The sequence below is a fragment of the Salmo trutta genome, chromosome 20 (assembly GCF_901001165.1).
Source record: "Salmo trutta chromosome 20, fSalTru1.1, whole genome shotgun sequence".
Taxonomy (NCBI): domain Eukaryota; kingdom Metazoa; phylum Chordata; class Actinopteri; order Salmoniformes; family Salmonidae; genus Salmo; species Salmo trutta.
This window is the reverse complement of record NC_042976.1, coordinates 6,588,242-6,608,811: the sequence shown is the minus strand read 5'-3', so window position 1 is coordinate 6,608,811 and position 20,570 is coordinate 6,588,242. Positions and strand designations below refer to the sequence as shown.

Genomic DNA, 20,570 nt, shown 5'->3' with positions numbered 1-20,570 from the left:
AAGAATTTGTTCTTAACTGACTTGCCTAGTTAGATAAAGTTTTAAAAAAGGAAGAGAGAGGCTGTGCTCTGAGGCTTGCCATACTTCCTGTGAGAAGACCCTACTAAATTTCTGAAGATGTGAGGTAAACAACCCTACAACATAACCTTATGCTTTCTCCCAGGAGTGAAATGTCCTATGAATCATGATGCACTGTAATGTTCAATGGAGTCAAGTTGAATGTCTGTCCCCATCTGAAGTGATTATTATAACACACAGGCCAAATCAAATGTGAACCAACTACAGTAGAGTCGTGGCCAAAAGTTTTTAGAATGACACAAATATTCATTTTCACAAAGTCTGCTGCCTCAGTTTGTATGATGGCAATTTGCATATACTCCAGAATGTTATGAAGAGTGATCAGATGAATTGCAGTTAATTGCAATGTCCCCCTTTGCCATGCAAATTAACTGAATCCCCCCAAAACATTTCCACTGCTATTTCAGCCCTGCCACAAAATGACCAGCTGACATCATGTCAGTGATTCTCTCGTTAACACAGGTGTGAGTGTTGACGAGGACAAGGCTGGAGATCACTCTGTCATGCTGATTGAGTTTGAATAACAGACTGGAAGCTTCAAAAGGAGGGTGGTGCTTGGAATCATTGTTCTCCCTCTGTCGACCATGGTTACCTGCAAGGAAACAAGGGCCGTCATCATTGCTTTGCACAAAAAGGGCTTCACAGGCAAGGATATTGCTGCCAGTAAGATTGCACCTAAATCAACCATTTATCGGATCATCAAGAACTTCAAGGAGAGCGGTTCAATTGTTGTGAAGAAGGCTTCAGGGCGCCCAAGAAAGTCCAGCAAGCGCCAGGACCGTCTCCTAAAGTTGATTCAGCTGTGGGATCGAGGCACCACCAGTACAGAGCTTGCTCAGGAATGGCAGCTGGCAGGTGTGAATGCATCTGCACACACAGTGAGGCAAATACTTTTGGAGGATGGCCTGGTGTCAAGAAGGGAAGCAAAGAAGCCACTTCTCTCCAGGAAAAAAATCAGGGACAGACTGATATTCTGCAAAAGGAAGAGCGATTGGACTGCTGAGGACTGGGGTAAAGTCATCAGTCAGGATGTGGACCAGAAGTTAATTGACAGCATGCCAGGGTGGATTGCAGTCTTGAAAAAGGAGGGTCAACACGGCAAATATTGACTCTTTGCATCAACTTCATGTAATTGTCAATAAAAGCCTTTGACACTCATGAAATGCTTGTAATTATACTTCATTATTCCATAGTAACATCTGACAAAAATATCTAAAGACACTGAAGCAGCAAATTTTGTGGAAATTAATATTTGTGTCATTCTCAAAACTTTTGGCCACGACTGTATATAAGGATGTCTCTTTCAGCAATGTTTTATTTGTTTTATTTTTACTCAACCTTTCTCCCTTGCTAGACATTCAGTTGAGAATAGTGATTTAGCATTCTTTTTGTCCAGAATAAACTAAATCTTTATCTTGGATAACTTTATCTTGGACTGCAAAGCAAAAAATTTTGGACCATACATTAAACACAATACTAGGTTTGGGCGATAATACCTAACTACCATGTAAACAACTATTGATAGCTGTTGTCGACGGTTGTGAAATGTATGTATGCTCAAGTTTTAGCATTTTTGGACGTATCACACATTCCTGGTGTATGGCAGCACACAATACTGCAGTGCCCTTTGTGACATGCCAAATTCCCTATTGTTAGACTAATAACAGAATTAAAGTGGTCCTGTGAGGAATTCCAAACTCAATACAAAAGCTGTAAAAACAATATTTATTGTTATTTAAAAAGTATAAAAAGTGATTTTGATCGGACAATTAATCAATACACCCATGCAGTGCTGATTTTGCCATTTGAACAGGAATTGCAATCAGTTTTGCTTCAACATTGTCAGTGGGCTCGCGCCGGTCTGTCTTCAATATAAACTTTGCATTTTAGCCTGTGCTTTTGTGTAACAAATCAATTGCTTCTTGTAGGGAATCAATGTCCTATCTAAACGTTTTTAAATATCTAGAAATATAGTTTTTGCAGCTTTTGTAAGCTGGTCATTTAAAAAGAAAGTAGCAGAGGTGGAATTCCACACAGTGCACCTGTAATATAATGAATGTTGTAGAAAGAGCTCATTGCCAAAACAGCACTGAATGATAAATGAGGCTTTACCTGGTTTTCCCCCATCATTTTCAGTGTTGAATGACCATGGGCCTTTGCGGGTGCTATAGTGAACAAATAGTTTTTTGCAAATAGGAAAAGAACAGACATGTTTTACCTCAACTAAGAACGCGTTGTACCTAGACCTGGGAGCAATCATGGTTGACCGACGTGCTTAAGGACCATGCTTGTTTACTCACACAACGCTCCTTACCACTAGGCTACCTGACACCCCCACTTGCCTGCATCAATATGCAACAGTACATCTGTAGATAGTTACACAGAAAAATTGTATTGGAGGATGTTTTGTAGGGCAATGCCTCTAATCTTTGCCTATTTTTAGTATTTTTTTTTTATTTTCTGTTTTTCAGAAGACAACTGATTCTGAGAAAGTCACCCGGCGGAGTGAAAATGGGTATCCTTGTCATTGTGGATGGAGCTGCAGCAGATGACCCAATGCCAGCTGACGATGTGGACGTTGCCCTTGTGATAGAAGAGCAGCTGATCATACATGAGCTTCACAATGTCCCAAAAGCCTTTGCCACTTTGATTGGACTTGTTGTCTGAACATGGATTACCCAAAAGGTTTGAGGTACACTTTTGTGGTAGTTCAGAAAATATTCTTGAAGATTGGTGCAGAAAACTATACAGCAAAAGAGCATGGGCTGAAGAACCCGTCTTCTTTGTTAAGACAACTAATTGGTGTGTTTTTTGTTTTACTCGTAGTAGTTGAAGTTAATTCCTCGGACAGCGATTTGCCTAAATCTTGCAAATCTCAGTTTTGGGAAGACTTAAGTTACCCTATTATGACCTTCAGTCTACAAACTACAACAGTCTTTTGTTAGAGACCACTGATCTGCTATCATCTCTTCCCATTAACCTACAGTGCATTCTGAAAATGTTTACAGCATGTTAGAATATCTTTTTCACACTCAACACCAACTTGTCTTAGAAACCATTCTGACTGTTGCCTTTGCTCAGTGTTTGAATTTTTATTTAGCGTGCCATAAAACCAAGTTTCAATGGTGCCATTTACAAATGTGTATGGGTTTATTGGACAGTTGTAACGATCGTCTGGAAGAGGGGACCAAGATGCAGCGTGGTAAGTGGTCATAATGATTTTTAATGATACACTTCAAAAAAATAAACAGGGAAACCGAAAGCCAACAGTTCTGTCGGTGCAAACCACACAACAGAAACAACTACCCGCAAAACCCCAAAGGAAAACAGGCTGCCTAAGTATGATTCCTAATCAGAGACAACGATAGACAGCTGCCTCTGATTAGGAACCCTACTCGGCCCAAAACAAAGAAATACAAAAACATAGAAAAAGGAACATAGAACGCCCACCCAATGTAACACCCTGGCCTAACCAAAATAAAGAACAAAAAAACCCTCTCTATGGGCCAGGGCGTTACAACAGTGGAATGGGGGGGGGGGGGGGGGGGGGGGGGGAATGGTTTGACAAAAAGTTTATCTTTAGAAAAAAAAAATGTGAAATACACAAAAGGACTATTTTGTTGTCATTACAAGCTAGATGGAATTAACTGATTTCAATGTAAGTTGTTGAATCAATCAATGTATTGTTGATAGTAAATCAATCATTGTAAATATAAAGTCATTTCAAAATGGAGAAGCTTTACTAAATCTGAACTTTGTTCAACTGTACATAATGGGTTATATTAAGTTTACATTTTTTATTAGTCAAAGCCATTTTGTTGAGTTAGAACAGTGGTTCTCAACTTGCAGCCTGTGGCAAGCTTGTCTGTTATGTCATTAATAGTATAGCTATTTATTTATGTGTGGCCTGCTTGACTTGCTCGTAGCCACGGTATAGCACCACCGGCCAAACAGGTTGAGAACTGTGTTACAATAACTGAATATGAAGTAGGCTTGACTTAAGTGCATGTCGATTGAACAAGGATTGTAAATGGTTAACTCTTTTAAATGTGGCTTTAGTTCAGATAACTCACACTTTAATGTTTCAACTTGTTATTTCCAGTCATCTAGTTGCATGGCCTTTTTCAAGCTCAGAGCACTTAACATGTTATTCTAGCTTAGACAATTTTGTTACGTAAACTTTAAATGTAGTTATCATAACTGTGTTACTTGTTACAATAACTTAATTGAAAGTTGACTTAACAACATGTGAAATTAATTCAACAAAAAAATGGTTGGTTATACTGACATGATGATGTGGACTGAAGTGTTTTTTATTTGTCAACATAAATGTTTCTTTAGCTTTGATAATTCAACATTTATTGTTGACGTAATAAATGTTTAAGTTGATTCAAATGAGAATAGTAAGTTGCACTGAAATGAAGCGGTGGACTTAACTGTCTTATTTGTCAACAACAGTGTAGCTTTAGTTATTAGAACTCCACATTTATTGTTCACATAAAGGTTTAAGTTGATTAAAATAATATCAAATTAACAAACATCAAATTAACCAACTATTGTTATTCAAAATACATTTTTAAAAAGCAAGGATAACGTGAAATGCAAAGTACTCTGAGCTTGAAAAAGGCCACGCAACTAGATCACTGGAAATAACAAGTTGAAACAACACATTTTTTACAGTGTGGACTCTATTCACACATACTACACTGATACTAAAACATATACACACAGACTACAAACGACTACATACGCTCACTCACACACAAAACACACACACACATGCATATTGACACCACACACTCACACATAGACACCCTTTCACACTCTTTTACTCTGTTTATCTATCCTAATTGCCTAGTCACTTTTACCCCTACCCACATGTACATACTGTATTACCTCGTACCCATGCACATTGACTCGGTACTGGGGCTCCCGGCTGGCTCAGCGGTCTAAGGCACCACAGACCCTGGTTCGATTCCAGGCTGTATCACAACTGGCCGTGATTGGGAGTCCCATAGGGCGGCACACAATTGGCCCAGCGTTGTCCGGGTTTGGCCGGGGTAGGCCGTCATTGTAAAAAATAGTTTGTTCTTATCTGACTTGCCTAGTTAAATAAAGGTAAAATAAATAAATAGTCTCGTTATTCTATTGTTACTATTTTTAATTTGTTTTGCAAATTTGTCATACTTTTAAACTCTGCATTGTTGGGAAAGGGCTCATAAGTAAACATATCACGGTAAAGTCTACACCTGCTGTATTCGGCGCATAGAACAAATACAATTTGTTTACATTTTCATGGTCAGTGGCCACTTTAAAATGGAATTGAATAAACAATAGGCGTGCACGACTCTTGCAAAAGATAGATGGTAATTATTTAGGTTACCAATATGGGAAATTCAAATATAGTCAAAACTTGTCAGTCTTTCCATCAGATTTGCCACCAATGCTCCTTATAGACACATCACTGCACTCTATACTCCTCCGTAAACTGGTCATCTCTATATACACCTCACAAGACCCACTGGTTGATGCTTATTTATAAAAACCCTCTTGGGGGGAGTGAGGCCTATCAGAGATTTACTGCAGCCCTCATCCTCCACATACAACACCCGTTCTGCCAGTCACATTCTGTTAAAGGTCCCCAAAGCGCACACACATCCCTGGGTCGCTCGTCTTTTCAGTTCGCGGCAGCTAACAACTGGAACGAGCTGCAACAAATACTCAAATGGGACAGTTTTATCTCCTCATCCAAAGATTCAATCATGGACATTCTTACTGACTGTAACGGCCGTCATTGAAGAGATTAGACCAAGGCGCAGCGTGGTTAGTGCTCATCATGAATTTATTAAAGATAGAACACTTTAAACAAAAAACCGACAGCCAAACAGTTCTGTCAGGTGCAAACCACTAAACAAAAATGACAACTACCCCCCAACCCCAAAGGAAAACAGGCTGCCTAAGTATGACTCCCAATCAGCGACAACGATGTACAGCTGTCCCTGATTGAGAGCCATACCAGGCCAAAACAAAGAAATACAAAGCATAGAAAAAAGGACATAGAATGCCCACCCAAATCACACCCTGACCAAACCTAAATAGAGACATAAAAAAGGCTCTCTCAGGTCAGGGCTTGACACTGACAGTTGTGGCTGCTTTGCGTGATGTATTGTTGTCTCTACCTTCTTGCCGTTTGTGCTGTTTGTTGTCTGTGCCCAATAATGTTTGTACCATGTTTTGTGCTGCTACCATGTTGTCATGTGTTGCTGCCATGTTGTGTTGCTACCATGTTGTTGTGTTGCTGCCATGTTGTGTTGCTACCATGTTGTTGTGTTGCTGCCATGCTATGTTGTCTTAGAGTTCCTTGCAAAAGTATTCCCTCCCTTTGGCGTTTTTCCTATTTTGTTGCATTACAACCTGTAATTTAAATGGATTTTTATTTGGATTTGATGTAATGGCCATACACAAAATAGTCCAATTTGGTGAAGTGAGATGAAAACAATAACTTCTTAAAAAAAATTCTAAAAAATAAAAAACAGAAAAGTGGTGCGTGCATATGTATTCACCCCCTTTGCTATGAAGCCCCTAAATAAGAAGTCACATAATTAGTTAAATAAAGTCCACCTATGTGCAATCTAAGTCACATGATCTGTCACATGTTCTCAGTATATATAAACCTGTTCTGAAAGGCCCCAGAGTGTGCAACACCACTAGGCAAAAACATCACCAAGCAAGCGGCACCATGAAGACCAAGGAGCTCTCCAAACAGGTCAGGGGCACAGTTGTGGAGTAGTACAGATCAGGGTTGGGTTATAAAAAAATATCAGAAACTTTGAACATCCCACGGAGCACCATTAAATCGATTATTCAAAAATGGAAAGAATATGGCACCACAACAAACCTGTCAAGAGAGGGCCGCCCACCAAAACTCACGGACCAGGCAAGGAGGACATTAATCAGAGAGGCAACAAAGAGACCAAAGATAACTCTGAACGTGCTGCAAAGCTCCACAGCGGAGATTGGAGTATCTGTCCATATCACCACTTTAAGCCGTACACTCCACAGAGCTGGGCTTTACGGAAGAGTGGCCAGAAAAAAGCCATTGCTTAAATAAAAAAATAAGCAAACACGTTTGGTGTTCGCCAAAAGGCATGTGGGAGACTCCCCAAACATATGGAAGAAGGGACTCTGGTCAGATGAGACTAAAATGTAGCTTTTTGGCCATTAAGGAAAACGCTATGTCTGGCGCAAACCCAACACCTCTCATAACACCGAGAACACCATCCCCACAGTGAAGCATGGTAGTGGCATTATCATGCTGTGGGGGCGTTTTTCATCGGCAGAGGCTGGGAAACTGGTCAGAATGATGGAATGATGGATGAAGCTAAATACAGGGAAATTCTTGAGGGAAACCTGTTTCATTCTTCCAGAGATTTGAGACTGGGACGGAGGTTTACCTTCCAACAGGACAATCAAAAATCAAATCAAATCAAATTTATTTATATAGCCCTTCGTACATCAGCTGAAATCTCAAAGTGCTGTACAGAAACCCAGCCTAAAACCCCAAACAGCAAGCAATGCATGTGAAAGAAGCACGGTGGCTGGGAAAAACTCCCTAGGAAAAACTCCTGAGAAAGGCCAAAAACCTAGGAAGAAACCTAGAGAGGAACCAGGCTATGAGGGGTGGCCAGTCCTCTTCTGGCTGTGCCGGGTGGATATTATAACAGAACATGGTCAAGATGTTAAAATGTTCGTAAATGACCAGCATGGTCAAATAATAATAATCATAGTAATTGTCGAGGGTGCAACAAGCACGTCCGGTGAACAGGTCAGGGTTCCGTAGCCGCAGGCAGAACAGTTGAAACTGGAGCAGCAGCATGGCCAGGTGGACTGGGGACAGCAAGGACTCATCATGCCAGGTAGTCCTAGGGCTCAGGTCCTCCGAGAGAAAGAAAGAAAGAAAGAAAGAAAGAAAGAAAGAGAGAATTAGAGAGAGCATATTTACATTCACACAGGACACCGGATAAGACAAGAGAATACTCCAGATGTAACAGACTGACCCTAGACCCCCGACACATAAACTACTGCAGCATAAATACTGGAGGCTGAGACAGGAGGGATCAGAAGACACTGTGGCCCCATCCGATGATACCCCCGGACAGGGCCAAACAGGCAGGATATAACCCCACCCACTTTGCCAAAGCACAGCCCCCACACCACTAGAGGGATATCTACAACCACCAACTTACCGTCCGAAGACAAGGCCGAGTATAGCCCACAAAGATGTCCGCCACGGCACAACCCAGGGGGGGGGGCGCCAACCCAGACAGGAAGACCACGTCAGTGGCTCAACCTACTCAAGTGACGCACCCCTCCCATGGACGGCATGGAAGAACACCAGTAAGTCAGTGACTCAGCCCCTGTAAAAGGGTTAGACAATGACCCTAAGCATACTGCTAAAGCAACACTCAAGTGATTTAAGGGGAAACATTTAAATGGCCTAGTCAAAGCCCAGACCTCAATCCAATTGAGAATCTGTGGAATGACTTAGAGATTGCTGTACACCAGCAGAACCCGTCCAACTTGAAGGAGCTGGAGCAGTTTTGTCTTGAAGAATGGGCAAAAATCCCAGTGGCTAGATGTGCCAAGCTTATAGAGACATACCCCAACAGACTTGCAGCTGTAATTGCTGCAAAAGGTGGCTCTACAAAGTACTGACTTTCGGGGTGGGGGGTGAATAGTTATGCCCGCTCAAGTTTTCATTTTTTTGTCTTATTTCTTGTCTGTTTCACAATGGAAAAATATTTAGCATCTTCAAAGTGGTAGGCATGTTGTGTAAATCAAATGATACAAACCCCTCATAAATCAATTTTAATTCCAGGTTGTAAGGCAACAAAATAGGAAAAATGCCAAGGTGGTGAATACTTTCGCAAGCCACTGTAGGTCTCTCTTTATGTAGTTTTTGTTTGTTTTGTCCTATATTATTATTATTATTATTATTATTATTATTATTATTGTATTTTTATTTTTTTAATCCTCCTTGCATGAGGCCTTTTGCCTTTTGGTAGGCCGTCATTGTAAATAATAATATGTTCTTAACTGACTTGCCTAGTTAAATAAAGGTAAAAATAAATCAAATAAAAATGGCCATCCATTTCAGGTTCAGATTAATGAAGAACATCCTGAAGGGGCCGAGGGGCAAACGTTCCACGTATGCGCGGCTTCTGACGTCAAAAAGGTTGCTGTTTCGTTAAAAAAAAATCATAAAAACGTTTTGGACTTCGTTTAAGGTTAGTGTTAGGCGTATAAAGTTAGCAATGTGGTTAAGGTTAGGTTTAAAATCAAATTTTTAAGAAGATAAATTGTAAAGAAATAATCGGGGTATATGACTTTGTGTCTGTGGTAATTCGTGATGGCGGTGCCACGCCTCATCGCCCCCTAATATAACCAACATAGAGGAAATGTTGTTTCTGGATGAGAGGAATTTCGGATTAAAATACTGTCCAGGTAAATTGCACAAAAAGAAGTTCTAAACGCTAGTGCTAGCAGATTTGTTGTGTATTTTTTTATGATATTGAATCGCGTTTCCAATGAAGTGGCTAGCTAGATATTGGCTGCAGTTTTAGCGTGAAATTGCAGGAAGCTAAATAAAGTTGTCTGGCTAGCCTAGCACGCTACAACTTGTCATAACTGTTTCGTTGTTAAGTTTAGTCTCTAGGTTGCCCCCCCCCCCCCCCCCCCCCCAAAAAAAAGGCGAAATTGGTTTGCAAATTTACAGTCGCTTGACGTTGAACACGTTTATGGCCTTATTATTAGCCCTAGTTAGCTATTTAACTAAGTTGGTTTGCTAGCCAGCTAGTTAGCTATTTCACGTTTGGTAGACAGTGGCACAGGGTGCGTTTGATTTGTTTTTCTGCAGAATGTGAATGGCACCGTAAAACCAATTTAGTCTGTATGATCATACATTTAAAGTACTAGCGTTGCTCAGCAACAGGCTGTGGTCAAGCGAAGTTCAAAAGTCAGTGGGTGCATCTGTTTTCAATTAACTTATTGGAGGTTTAGTTAGCTAGCAAGCCTAGACAGTAAATAATAGCAAAGTGTTAATAAACTGAATTTGTGTACACGCATCAAACTGTTGCTTGCTCCTTTCATATCATAAACTACACACGTGTTGATAGCTAAGTCCTTGCCAGGTCAATTGGTAATGCGTTCGCGGTAGCTACCATTCTGGTCTTGAGTCCCACACAAGTATCAGTAGTTGGACCCAAACATGCAGTGTCATTCATTACCAAACCATTCTTGTGCAAGGAAGTTAGTTATCTTTTGTTTTAATAGCTAATCTCAGTAAGCATTATTAACACCACGTTTTTGTCAACAGGTGGAGAGGTCTTCCACTGAGGGACTTGACAAATCAGAGGGGTCTAAAAAGACTTACTTAATTCGGACCTGAATATGGGGGTTATAATATCTCGGTTTAGGGTATGTATTGCATAACCTGTTCATCTTAGTGGTCCTGTATGGTTGGTAGAGCATGGTGGGTTTTATTCCTGGGGCCACCCATACATAAACTGTATGCACCAGTGTTTTCCCCAAGAAAAACATTTATGCAGCATTAGCAAAGTTAGGGTGTGGCCAATGGCATGGTTTTATATGGAACAACATATAAATGAGCTGAAATAAGATGCCCAAAATTTTGCAAATGCACAAATAGCTTATTTCTACATTTTAGAGAATTTGGCAGTATGTCCGACTGGCCTCACAACCGCAGACCATGTGTATGGCGTTTGTGTGGTCGAGCGGTTTGCTGATGTAATTGTTGTGAGTGCCCCATGGTGGGGGTATGGGCAGGCATAAGCTACAGACAACGAACACAACTGCATTTTGAGGATGACAATTTGAATGCACCGAGATACCGTGACGAGATCCTGAGGCCCATTGTCGTGCCATTCATTTGCCGCCATCACATTGTGTTTCAGCATGATAATGCGCTGCCCCATGTTGCAAGGATCTGTACACAATTCCTGGATGATGAAAATGACCCAGTTCTTCCATGGCCTGCATACTCACCAGACATGGCACCCATTGAGCATGTGTGGGATGCTGTGGATCAATGCGTTTGACAGCGTGTTCCAGTTTCCGCCACTATCCAGCAACTTCGCAAAGCCATTGACGGACAACATTCCACAGGGCACAATTAGTGGCCTGATGAACTCTATGTGAAGGAGATGTCGCTCTGCATAAGGCAAATGGTGGTCACACCAGATACTGACTGGTTTTCTGCAGTCTGTGATCAACAGATGGGTTTCTGTATTCCCAGTCATGTGAAATCCATAGATTAGTGCCTAATTTATTTTAACTGACTTATTTCCTTATGAACTATGACTTTAAAATTGTTCCATGTTGTGTTTAATTATTTATACACACACGGTGCATTCGCAAACTATTCAGACCATTTCCACATTCTTTTACAGTACAAAACTAAAACGTATTAAATGCATTTTTTTAATCTATCCACTACCCCATAATGACAAGGCGAAAACAGGTTTTTAGAAACGTTTACAAAAAACATGCCTTATTTACATATGTATTCAGACCCTTTTACTATGAGACTTGAAATTGAGCTCAGGTGCATCCTGTTTCCATTGATCATCCTTGATGATGCTACAACTATATTGGAGTCCACCTGTGGTAGATTAATTGATTGGACATGATTCGGAAATGCGCACACCTGTCTATATAAGGTCCCACAGTTGACAGTGCGTGTCAGATCACAAACCAAGCCATGAAGTTGACTGAGTTGTCCGTAGAGCTCCGAAACAGGGTTGTATCTAGGGAAGGGTACCAAAAAAAAGGTCTTCAGTGTTGAAGGTCCCCAAGAACAGTGGCCTCCATCATTCTTAAATGGAAGAAATTTGGAACCACCAAGACTTCCTAGAGCTGGCCTCCCGGCCAAACTGACCAATCAGGGAGGTGACCAAGAATCTTAAGGTCACTCTGACAGAGCTCCAGAGTTCCTCTGTGGAGACGGTTGTCCTTCTGGAAGGTTCTCCCATCTATGCAGTACTGCAGCACTCCACCTATCAGGCTTTTATGGTACTGGCCAGATGGGAAGACACTCCTCAGTAAAAGGCATATGCCAGCCTGCTTGGAGTTTGCAAAAATGGACCTAAAGGATGGTCAGACTGAGAAACAAGATTCTCTGGTCTGATGAAACCTAGATTGAACTCTTTGGCCTGAATGCCAAGTGTTACGTCTGGAGGAAACCTGGCACCATCCCTAAGGTGAAGCATGGTGGTGGCAGTATCATGCTGTGGGGATGTTTTTCAAAGATGAATGGAGCAGACATCTTTGAAAACCTGCTCCAGAGCGCTCAGGACCTCAGACTGGAGTGACGATTCACCTTCCAACAGGACAACAACCCTAAGCTTACAATTGGCTCATTCATCCCCCTCCTCTCCCCTGTAACTATTCCCCAGGTCATTGCTGTAAATGAGAATGTGTTCTCAGTCAATTTACCTGGTAAAATAAAGGTAAAAAAGCACACAGCCAAGACAATGCAGGAGTGGCTTCGGGACAAGTCTCTGAATGTCCTTGAGTGGCCCAGCCAGAGCCCGGAACCTGATCAAACATCTCTGGAGAGACCTGAAATAGCTGTGCAACCTGACAGAGCTTGAGAGGATCTGCAGAGAAGAATGGTAGAAACTCCCACAAATACAGGTGTCAAGCTTGTAGTGTCATACCCAATAAGACTAGGCTGTAATCGTTGCCAAAGGTGCTTCAACAAAGTACTGAGTAAAGGGTCTGAATACTTATGTAAATGTGATATTTCTTTATTTTTTTAGACATTTGCAATAATGTCTTACTCATTTTGCTTTGTCATTATGGTGCATTGTGTGTTGATTTTTTTTGGGGGGGGGGGCTTTTTAGTCCCTGGCCTACACACAATACCCTATAATGTCAAATTGGAATTATGTTTTGAGATTTGTATTAATTCAATTAAAAGCTGAAATGTCTCACTCACAGCTGTAATCCCTACCAAAAATGATTCTAACTTGTAGTGACTCAGGGTTGTGAATACTTATTACATTAATGTTCTATATTTCATTTTCAATAAATTAGCAAAACATTTCTAAATGTGTATACACCCTCTCATTATGGGGTTGTGTGTGTGTGTGTGTGTGTGTGTGTGCGGGAGAGGGGGGAGTGTATATTTAATCCATTTTGGATTCAGGCTGTAACACAACAAAATGTGGAATAAGTCAAGGGGTATGAATCCTTTTTGAAGGAGCTGTATGTGATATATTTGTCACGGCCACAGCGGTAGAAGTATGCGGCGACCCTCTAAATTCCAGAGAATAGTCCTGTGCTCTGCTAGTCCGAGCCTATGGATCGTACCCAGCTTACTGAACTCAAAGCAAGTCTTCATTCTCTGATATATTTAACTTGTTCTTTTGACAGACTAAGCCATCAACTGTAGAGGTTTTGGAAGGAATTGACAAGGTATGTGTGTTTTTTTTTAAATGTTTTTTTTGGGGGGGGGGGTTGTGTCAAGATGGGTGTTGATCAGGAGTATTTTGGGATGTTGCTCTAGAGATTGACCTGGTTACACTATGCACCCCATCTCGAGCTTGAGGTCACTCTAGGCAATGTCCAGCAGAGTGATGGACGCATGTTTCCTATCACCAGCAGAGGATAGGTCGCTACACTGTCCACCAACTGATAGTTTTGGGGTGTGGCTAATCGCACAAAGAACCAAAGGGTGTTTTCTTCCCCTCTTAATAAAAAGGATAGATAGGTTGCATCCGGACATTGAATAAATAGGCTTTTGTCAAGATTACCAGAGGGTGACATGGAGAAGTCCTATGATGTGTCTCTGGGATCGAACACTGCTGTTGAATTGATGTGTGGCTCTTTGCTGGTTGTTTATTCATTATACACAAGGTACAGTACTATTACATGTATCAATAGGGTTATGTTGGGCTAACTTGAAGTTATATTATTAGTAAGAAAATTGTGGACTACGGAACTACTTTTGTCATTATAGAGAGAGGAAGTTTGGCTGTATTCAATGTCAGTTTTTTTTTATATTCATGGAAAATGTTTTATTTACAGGATATACAGACTGGTGAGGAATGTAGAGAAGTGTATCAAAGACAGTTGAAGCAATGGCTATGGAGACTACTGCTGTACTCATCTCTTCTCTACCTGATGGCCAGCATAATTGTGTATCTCTGGTATCTCCCTGAACAGACGATTGGGAAGGTCATATTGGCCCTTCCGTCTGTGATATTTCCACTATTGTAAGTATATATTTCTCTCTATAGAGAGATCGCTATGTCTATTTGTAGTTTGTTGCTTAACTGTCTGTTCTAATTGTTCTTTCTGCAGTGTATGGCTCCTTCGAAAGGGGCTGATTGCTCTTTTTAAAAGAAGAACAGAAAAAAACGGTATGTGCTTTAACCTTTCTTTAGTCTGCCTCGTCGTGACATGCTGCTTTCATATGGTGTAATCAGTCAAATGTCTTTTTTTCTTTTTTTTTTTTTCCTTTAGATGAAAAATTGGACGATCTCAAATCACAAAAACGAAAAATTGTAAGTTAACTTTTTCAGTGGTTGTCTTTTGATTGGGAGAACATCGACTGGACTGCTATTAGAATCCGCCATAGCCGTTAGAATCCGCCATAGCCGTTAGTATCCGCCATAGCCGTTAGAATCCGCCATAGCCGTTAGAATCCGCCATAGCCGCCCCCTTATACCTGGATAAGGGTGAACATAAATGTGGATCCCCTAATCATTCATGAAAGAACTGAGATGTCAGCACTTTATATACTGTCCATGTACTTTTTTTTTACTCCCCGTAACTACTTTGTAAGTGGACTTAATCTGCCATTTTGAGACATTTACCTCGAGATAAACACTTTTACAAGGTGGCGTACGGACGATATGCTGGAGACTTCATGCCCTGTTCTGCTATTATCGAGCTTTTACAGCACTTTGCTTAGATAATTGCTACTCCTAATAAATAATCTAAAATCTATGCAGACAGCTGTTAATTGGCCTAAAGACTTTACTTGGTAAAGCACTCTGCTAACATCTCTTCAACTAATGGCGTTTAGTGCTAGAAGGAAATAAATCTGAGTAATTGCTTGTCATGTCTAATAACTGTCAATAATTATGGCTGATGGATTTTCACACTCCATTATGGAAGTAGTGCATGTAATTATTCTCATTATGTCTAAATAATAAGCTATTTGGTATTTCCCTTTAAATTAAGTTTATACAAAAAAAACCAAATTAAAGCATCTGTAGACCTACTACAACTGCTTTTATTCTGAAAACCTTTTTAACATCTCATTGATGGTAGAATGTGGGTCTGGCTGTCAGTTGACTTTTTGTAGATAGCTGGTCTTTATAGTGTTTCATTAGACCAGAGAAGAAACATCTAGTTGAGAATATCAGTTGACTTCAAACACCAACATAGGAGTTCACAATTCTGTTTCTGTGCAGTTTTTTTTATTGAGTAGTTGTGTCATATTGATGTGGTGTTTAAGACTTTTTCCATGTATTGTAAAGATCTGATCATCTGTACAGATACAAGAAAGTCTATGCGGTCATAGGACCCACCTGTTAAAGCAGTTAATTATTCCAGTCACTTAATTGGTTGTTCACTTGCTCTTTTTCAATTTGATTAATCACGATGTGGAAGATACGACATTGGTTATCATTGTCTCATTACGGTCATTGGATTTTAACAGAATTAATTGTGTGGAATGGTGACGTCATATCATCATTAGTCAATTAGCAGACCAATCAAACATAAGCTTTTAGAACAGAACCCTGCATACTCAACGTGGTTTTCTGGAAGACCGATACTATGGCACTTGACTGATGAAATAACTCCTACTAAACTACTGAATCAACCTGATTTTCAATTTGTCCTTTTCATTATCGTAACATTTAAAAATATGAACTGCTCTTGTCCAACAGCTGTTAGAGGTGATGGAAACTGAAACCTATAAAACTGCAAAAATGATTCTGGAGAGATTTGATCCTGACTCAAAAGGAAAGGTGAGAATTTTTATTTTACCTTTTATTTAAGAAGGCAAGTCAGTTAAGAACAAATTCTTATTTACAATGACAGCCTAGGAACAGTGGGTTAACTGCCTTGTTCAGGGGCAGAACAACAGATTTTTACCTTGTCATCTCGGGGATTTGATCTTGCAACCTTTCGGTTACTAGTCCAACGCTCTAACCACAAGGCTACCCTGCCGCCCCAATTACATCTGCCTATGAGCCCACTAATTCTGTGAATTAACCTTGAAAGTACATCTGTCTCAATCTGGTTTTCAATTTGAAGGTGCCAGAATCCCTTCCAAATGAAATGCCTATGACTCCAAAACCTCACCAGGGTAATGTATTCCAAAACCTCACCAGGGTAATGTAGTTGCCTAGGTATCTTTAGATTATTTTTATTTAAGGCCTTTCATGTGCTTGCGTGGCTTACCATTGATAAACATCCCTGCATGGTGTCCTCCGTTAGAACTCCGTCAGCGTCATGTCACTCCTCGGCCCCCGGTGGCGGTGACTCCTGCCGCAGCCCGTCCTCCTCGTCCCCCGGTGGTGGTGACTCCTGCTGCAGCCAGTCTTCTTCTGGCCCCAGGGGCCACCCATGCAGGGCCGCCCCTCCACTCCGCTCCTGGAGGACCCCCAGAGAGGATCCTATCTGAGGCTGCTCAGCAGAGCTTGATGAAGAGGCCCATGACCCCTGGCACACTTGTTCCAGGAGTTGGTGAGTGACTGCACATGGGGACCATATCATAATGTGGTCGACTTAAGGTGATTTATTTTTTTATTTTTTTTAACCATCCCTGTGTCCTAGTCTCACCAGTCCTTCAGGGATGGGACTTTTCTATACATTTTAATTGTACCACATTTTTACAGGAATGATAGTTTGTTTTACCAGTGGTAGTTATGGCCAATTGAGTGTAGTATTTGATTCCATTATGGTAGCGGTTGCCTTAAAACTAACTGAAGGTCAAGTTTGCTCCAGAGAAGAGATGATCGGTAACTAAGTCAATAAATGTGATTTTTTTTTTGAAATAATTTTTTAATAGAAGTTTAGTTAATTTGGTGATAAAAATACAATTATTTTCACCAAGATTTCTCGCCATATAACCTTTGACCAAGACTGTTTAAAAAAAATATGATGCTTACACTGTCAGTGAGTAGTGTATGTTTACTCTTATGTCAATAGTCTGGCCTTGGACACATCATTGGAAATGCAAACAGTTAGACATTCTCCCAGAGAAAGTTCTTGTATACAAGAACCAGGATAATTTTGAACTATGATTAATCAGGAAATTCCTGCATTTGTTCTCTGGCATTGGTACTGAAAACTGAATAAATGTCTTTCTAATGCCAGGAAACATTTGACATGGGCACACCTTGCAAATGTTTCATATGGCTTGATACTAGCAGACACTTTTGTAAAAATACATTTTGATAGTCACTAGTTTCCATATGTTGATATATGAATAAACAGTAGGAAACTCTTTCTGTTAGTGTATATTAATTACCGCTCAGTAACACAGTAGGGGTTCTTGTATACGTGCTGTGCAAGTGAGATCAATTTCCAAGTCATTATTAAAATGTGTCCATTTCAAACATGTTATAGTGGACCTCTGCAGCGAACTGTAGATTTGGGTCTTGCTGTTTTTTATGAAGCTTCTCGTCCTCTGTGTGATTGGTATTAGATACCTGTATGTGCAGCTAATGTTTCCGTGTGTTCTGCACCCCCCCCCCAGGCCCTCCCCTGGCCAGACCTGTCCTCCCCCGGGATCGCGGCACCATGGACAGGGTTATTGAGTACCTTGTCGGCGATGGCCCTCAGAATAGGTAGAGTAGCTCCTTGGCGGCGTTTTCTTGTCACCTAAAGATGTGTGATTTGAACCGACGTCAGCACTATCGTTTTTAACACAGGCAATGTATTGCTATTATGATTTTTCAATCCTCAGCAAAAATGATCTTTTGATTTCATTGCATGTATGCAACATACATTATTTTCACCCTGCAGATATGCCCTCATATGTCAGCAGTGTCTCACCCATAACGGCATGGCATTAAAAGAGGAATTTGAATATATTGGTAAGATTTTGAGAAACACAACTGTCACTCTCCATCAAACACTATGCCCTTCATTTGCCCTCTAGCATTTGGCAGCACTGTGTATCATCAGGCTCTTTAAAGCCTCTGCCACTACTGGCCTCTGTAAGCAGAAAGAAAACATCTAGATTGAATATACAAATAAGGGCAACCCGTTGATCTGATGCGTTTATGCAATTATTTTTGGAATATCATTGGTTTCATCTTCACTTTTAATCTGTTTACATGAAAATATATTCCAATCATATAGTTGACAGTGCACTACGACCATGGTGGTTTGTCTCGTTTCAGCCTTTAGATGTGCATATTGTTGTTTCCTGAACCCTGCGAGAAAGACCAGACCCCAAGCACCCCGACTCCCTGAGATCAGTGCCGAGGCGGAGATCCTCACCGACGCACCCGTCGCAACACCACCTGAAGCTGATGAGAGCCCCGTTGCTGCAGGTATATCTCTGCTAACCCAAACCAGCAGTGGAATAATCACATTGTCCAAATTGCTTGCTAACTTGAATGCCTGTTAAAGCTGATGACATATTGATCCTGTCATGTTCAGTTGAGGAGAAATGGCCTTCTCCCCCAGCTGAAGAGGAGATCCAGGAGTTGGCAGTTACTCCAACAGAGAGTGCCCCTGAAACAAAAGGGTCAGAAACCCCAGGCTGTCTGGGAGCCACCCCAGGCTGTCTGGGAGCCACCCCAGGCTGTCTGGGAGCCACCCCAGAGAAGTCCGATGGAGAGCTGGATATGTCAGACATGGAGGTTCAATAGAATGTTTCAACATCATTTTAGCCTGGAGCTGTGTTCTTTTAGTTATTTTTCTTCGTTTTTAAAGTAAACTTAATAACATCAATGCTGTGAGTAAGAATCGCAGAATGACAGACTAAGGGTTTGGTATAAACTTAAATTGATTTATTTTTCCTGTCTGTTATAGTGATAGCATATAAACTGAATCCTGATGCTAGGGGGTAATGGACAGGCGATACTTTTGGGATTTGACATAATGTCAATACTTTCATTCACTATTATAGCACTTCTATCCATGAAGCAAGAGTAGGTCTGCTAGCTAAGCATTTGGCATTGATGCACATCTAGAATGTTTATAATATATATTTTTTTTCCTTTAGTGTTTTGTTTTAAATATTAAGCGAATAAGCAATTTGCCACATGACTATATTGTCTGTTTTGTGTGACAATGTCTGTCCACGTTGTTTACAGACAGGTGAACATGCTAATGCATGCTACTACTACTTAATAATAATAATAATAATGCAGAGGCCAAATCTAGCTAAGCAGTTGGTCTGTAGAATGATGTTTTCTTCCGTTTGTTTTGCGGGAGTTATTTGCTACATTGTCACTGTATTTTTGTTTTGTTTTTTTGAGAATGTCTGGCCATGTTTACAGAAATGCAAAAAATATCCTGTCTGGTGTTCTATGAAATCTGTATATTTATAGGTGATGATATTTATAGATACTACAGTATTGGGATACAGTGCCTTTTGATCAGTATTTAATAGGTTTTGGATACTTCAAGCACAATGTGGCTAACCACATGTTTACACAGTAATGGTTACTATCAGGAGTGCTTACTTACATATTTATTGCTTAAAAGGAGAAAGATGTTCGGCTGTTCTCTGCACCCGAGTGCCTTGATGCGTTGTACATTTATACTTTGAAATAAAGACAGTCATTTTCAGTAAGCTGCATGTGTTTGCTTAGCATTATGAAAATGCAAGTTTCATAATGTGACTGAATTGAGTGTTTGACGTTCTCCTCAGCTGCTATGTCGACTGATTATGATTTTTCAACGCCGATACTGATTTTATTGGACACCCAAAAAAAACGATACCGATTTTATTGGACACCAAAAAAAGCCGATGCCGATTAATCAGCTTTAAAAAATATATTTTTTTATAAATATATTTGTAATAATGACGATTACAACAATACTGAATGAACAATGACCACTTATTTTAACTTTATATAATAAATAAAATCAATTTAATCTCAAATAATGAAACATGTTCAAATAATGCAAAAACATGAACATATGAAAGCTGGTGGTTCAATATTCCCAGTTAAGAAGTTTTAGGTTGTAGTTATGACTTTCTCTCTAAACCATTTGTATTTCATATACCTTTGACTATTGGTTGTTCTTATAGGCACTATAGTATTGCCAGCCTAATCTCAGGAGTTGATAGGCTTGGAATCATAAACAGCGCAATGCTTGAAGCACAGCGAAGAGCTGCTGGCAAACGCAGGAAAGTGCTGTTTGAATGAATGCTTACGAACATGCTATATCAAATCATAGACATAACTATAATATAATAAACACACAGA

The 20,570-nt window shown here is 40.4% G+C and overlaps 1 protein-coding gene across 2 annotated transcripts; it reads left to right on the top strand.

The window, feature by feature from the left end:
* The first annotated feature begins 9,268 nt into the window (after positions 1-9,268).
* Positions 9,269-19,930, top strand: LOC115155473 (endoplasmic reticulum junction formation protein lunapark-A). Of its 2 annotated transcripts, none has more exons than XM_029702104.1 (13): positions 9,269-9,582; positions 10,454-10,554; positions 13,534-13,575; positions 14,188-14,375; positions 14,464-14,522; positions 14,626-14,666; positions 16,062-16,142; positions 16,432-16,483; positions 16,615-16,863; positions 17,879-17,969; positions 18,148-18,218; positions 18,528-18,680; positions 18,817-19,930. In XM_029702104.1, exons 2-13 carry the CDS (start codon positions 10,528-10,530, stop codon positions 18,999-19,001), a joined length of 1,239 nt encoding a protein of 412 aa, XP_029557964.1. In that variant the 5' UTR covers positions 9,269-9,582; positions 10,454-10,527; the 3' UTR covers positions 19,002-19,930. The 2 variants fall into 2 exon arrangements, with proteins under 2 accessions (XP_029557964.1, XP_029557963.1); XM_029702103.1 differs by having other exon boundaries at positions 9,273-9,582; positions 18,790-19,930.
* The last annotated feature ends 640 nt before the right edge of the window (positions 19,931-20,570 follow it).

Bases quoted from the DNA above. Each gene is read 5' to 3' on its own strand.
- LOC115155473 (XM_029702103.1), top strand. From the start codon at position 10,528: ATGGGGGTTATAATATCTCGGTTTAGG. The intron at 14,667-16,061 runs GTAAGTTAACTT...CTTGTCCAACAG, and splicing joins AATCACAAAAACGAAAAATT to CTGTTAGAGGTGATGGAAAC. The intron at 17,970-18,147 runs GTAGAGTAGCTC...TTCACCCTGCAG, and splicing joins GGCGATGGCCCTCAGAATAG to ATATGCCCTCATATGTCAGC.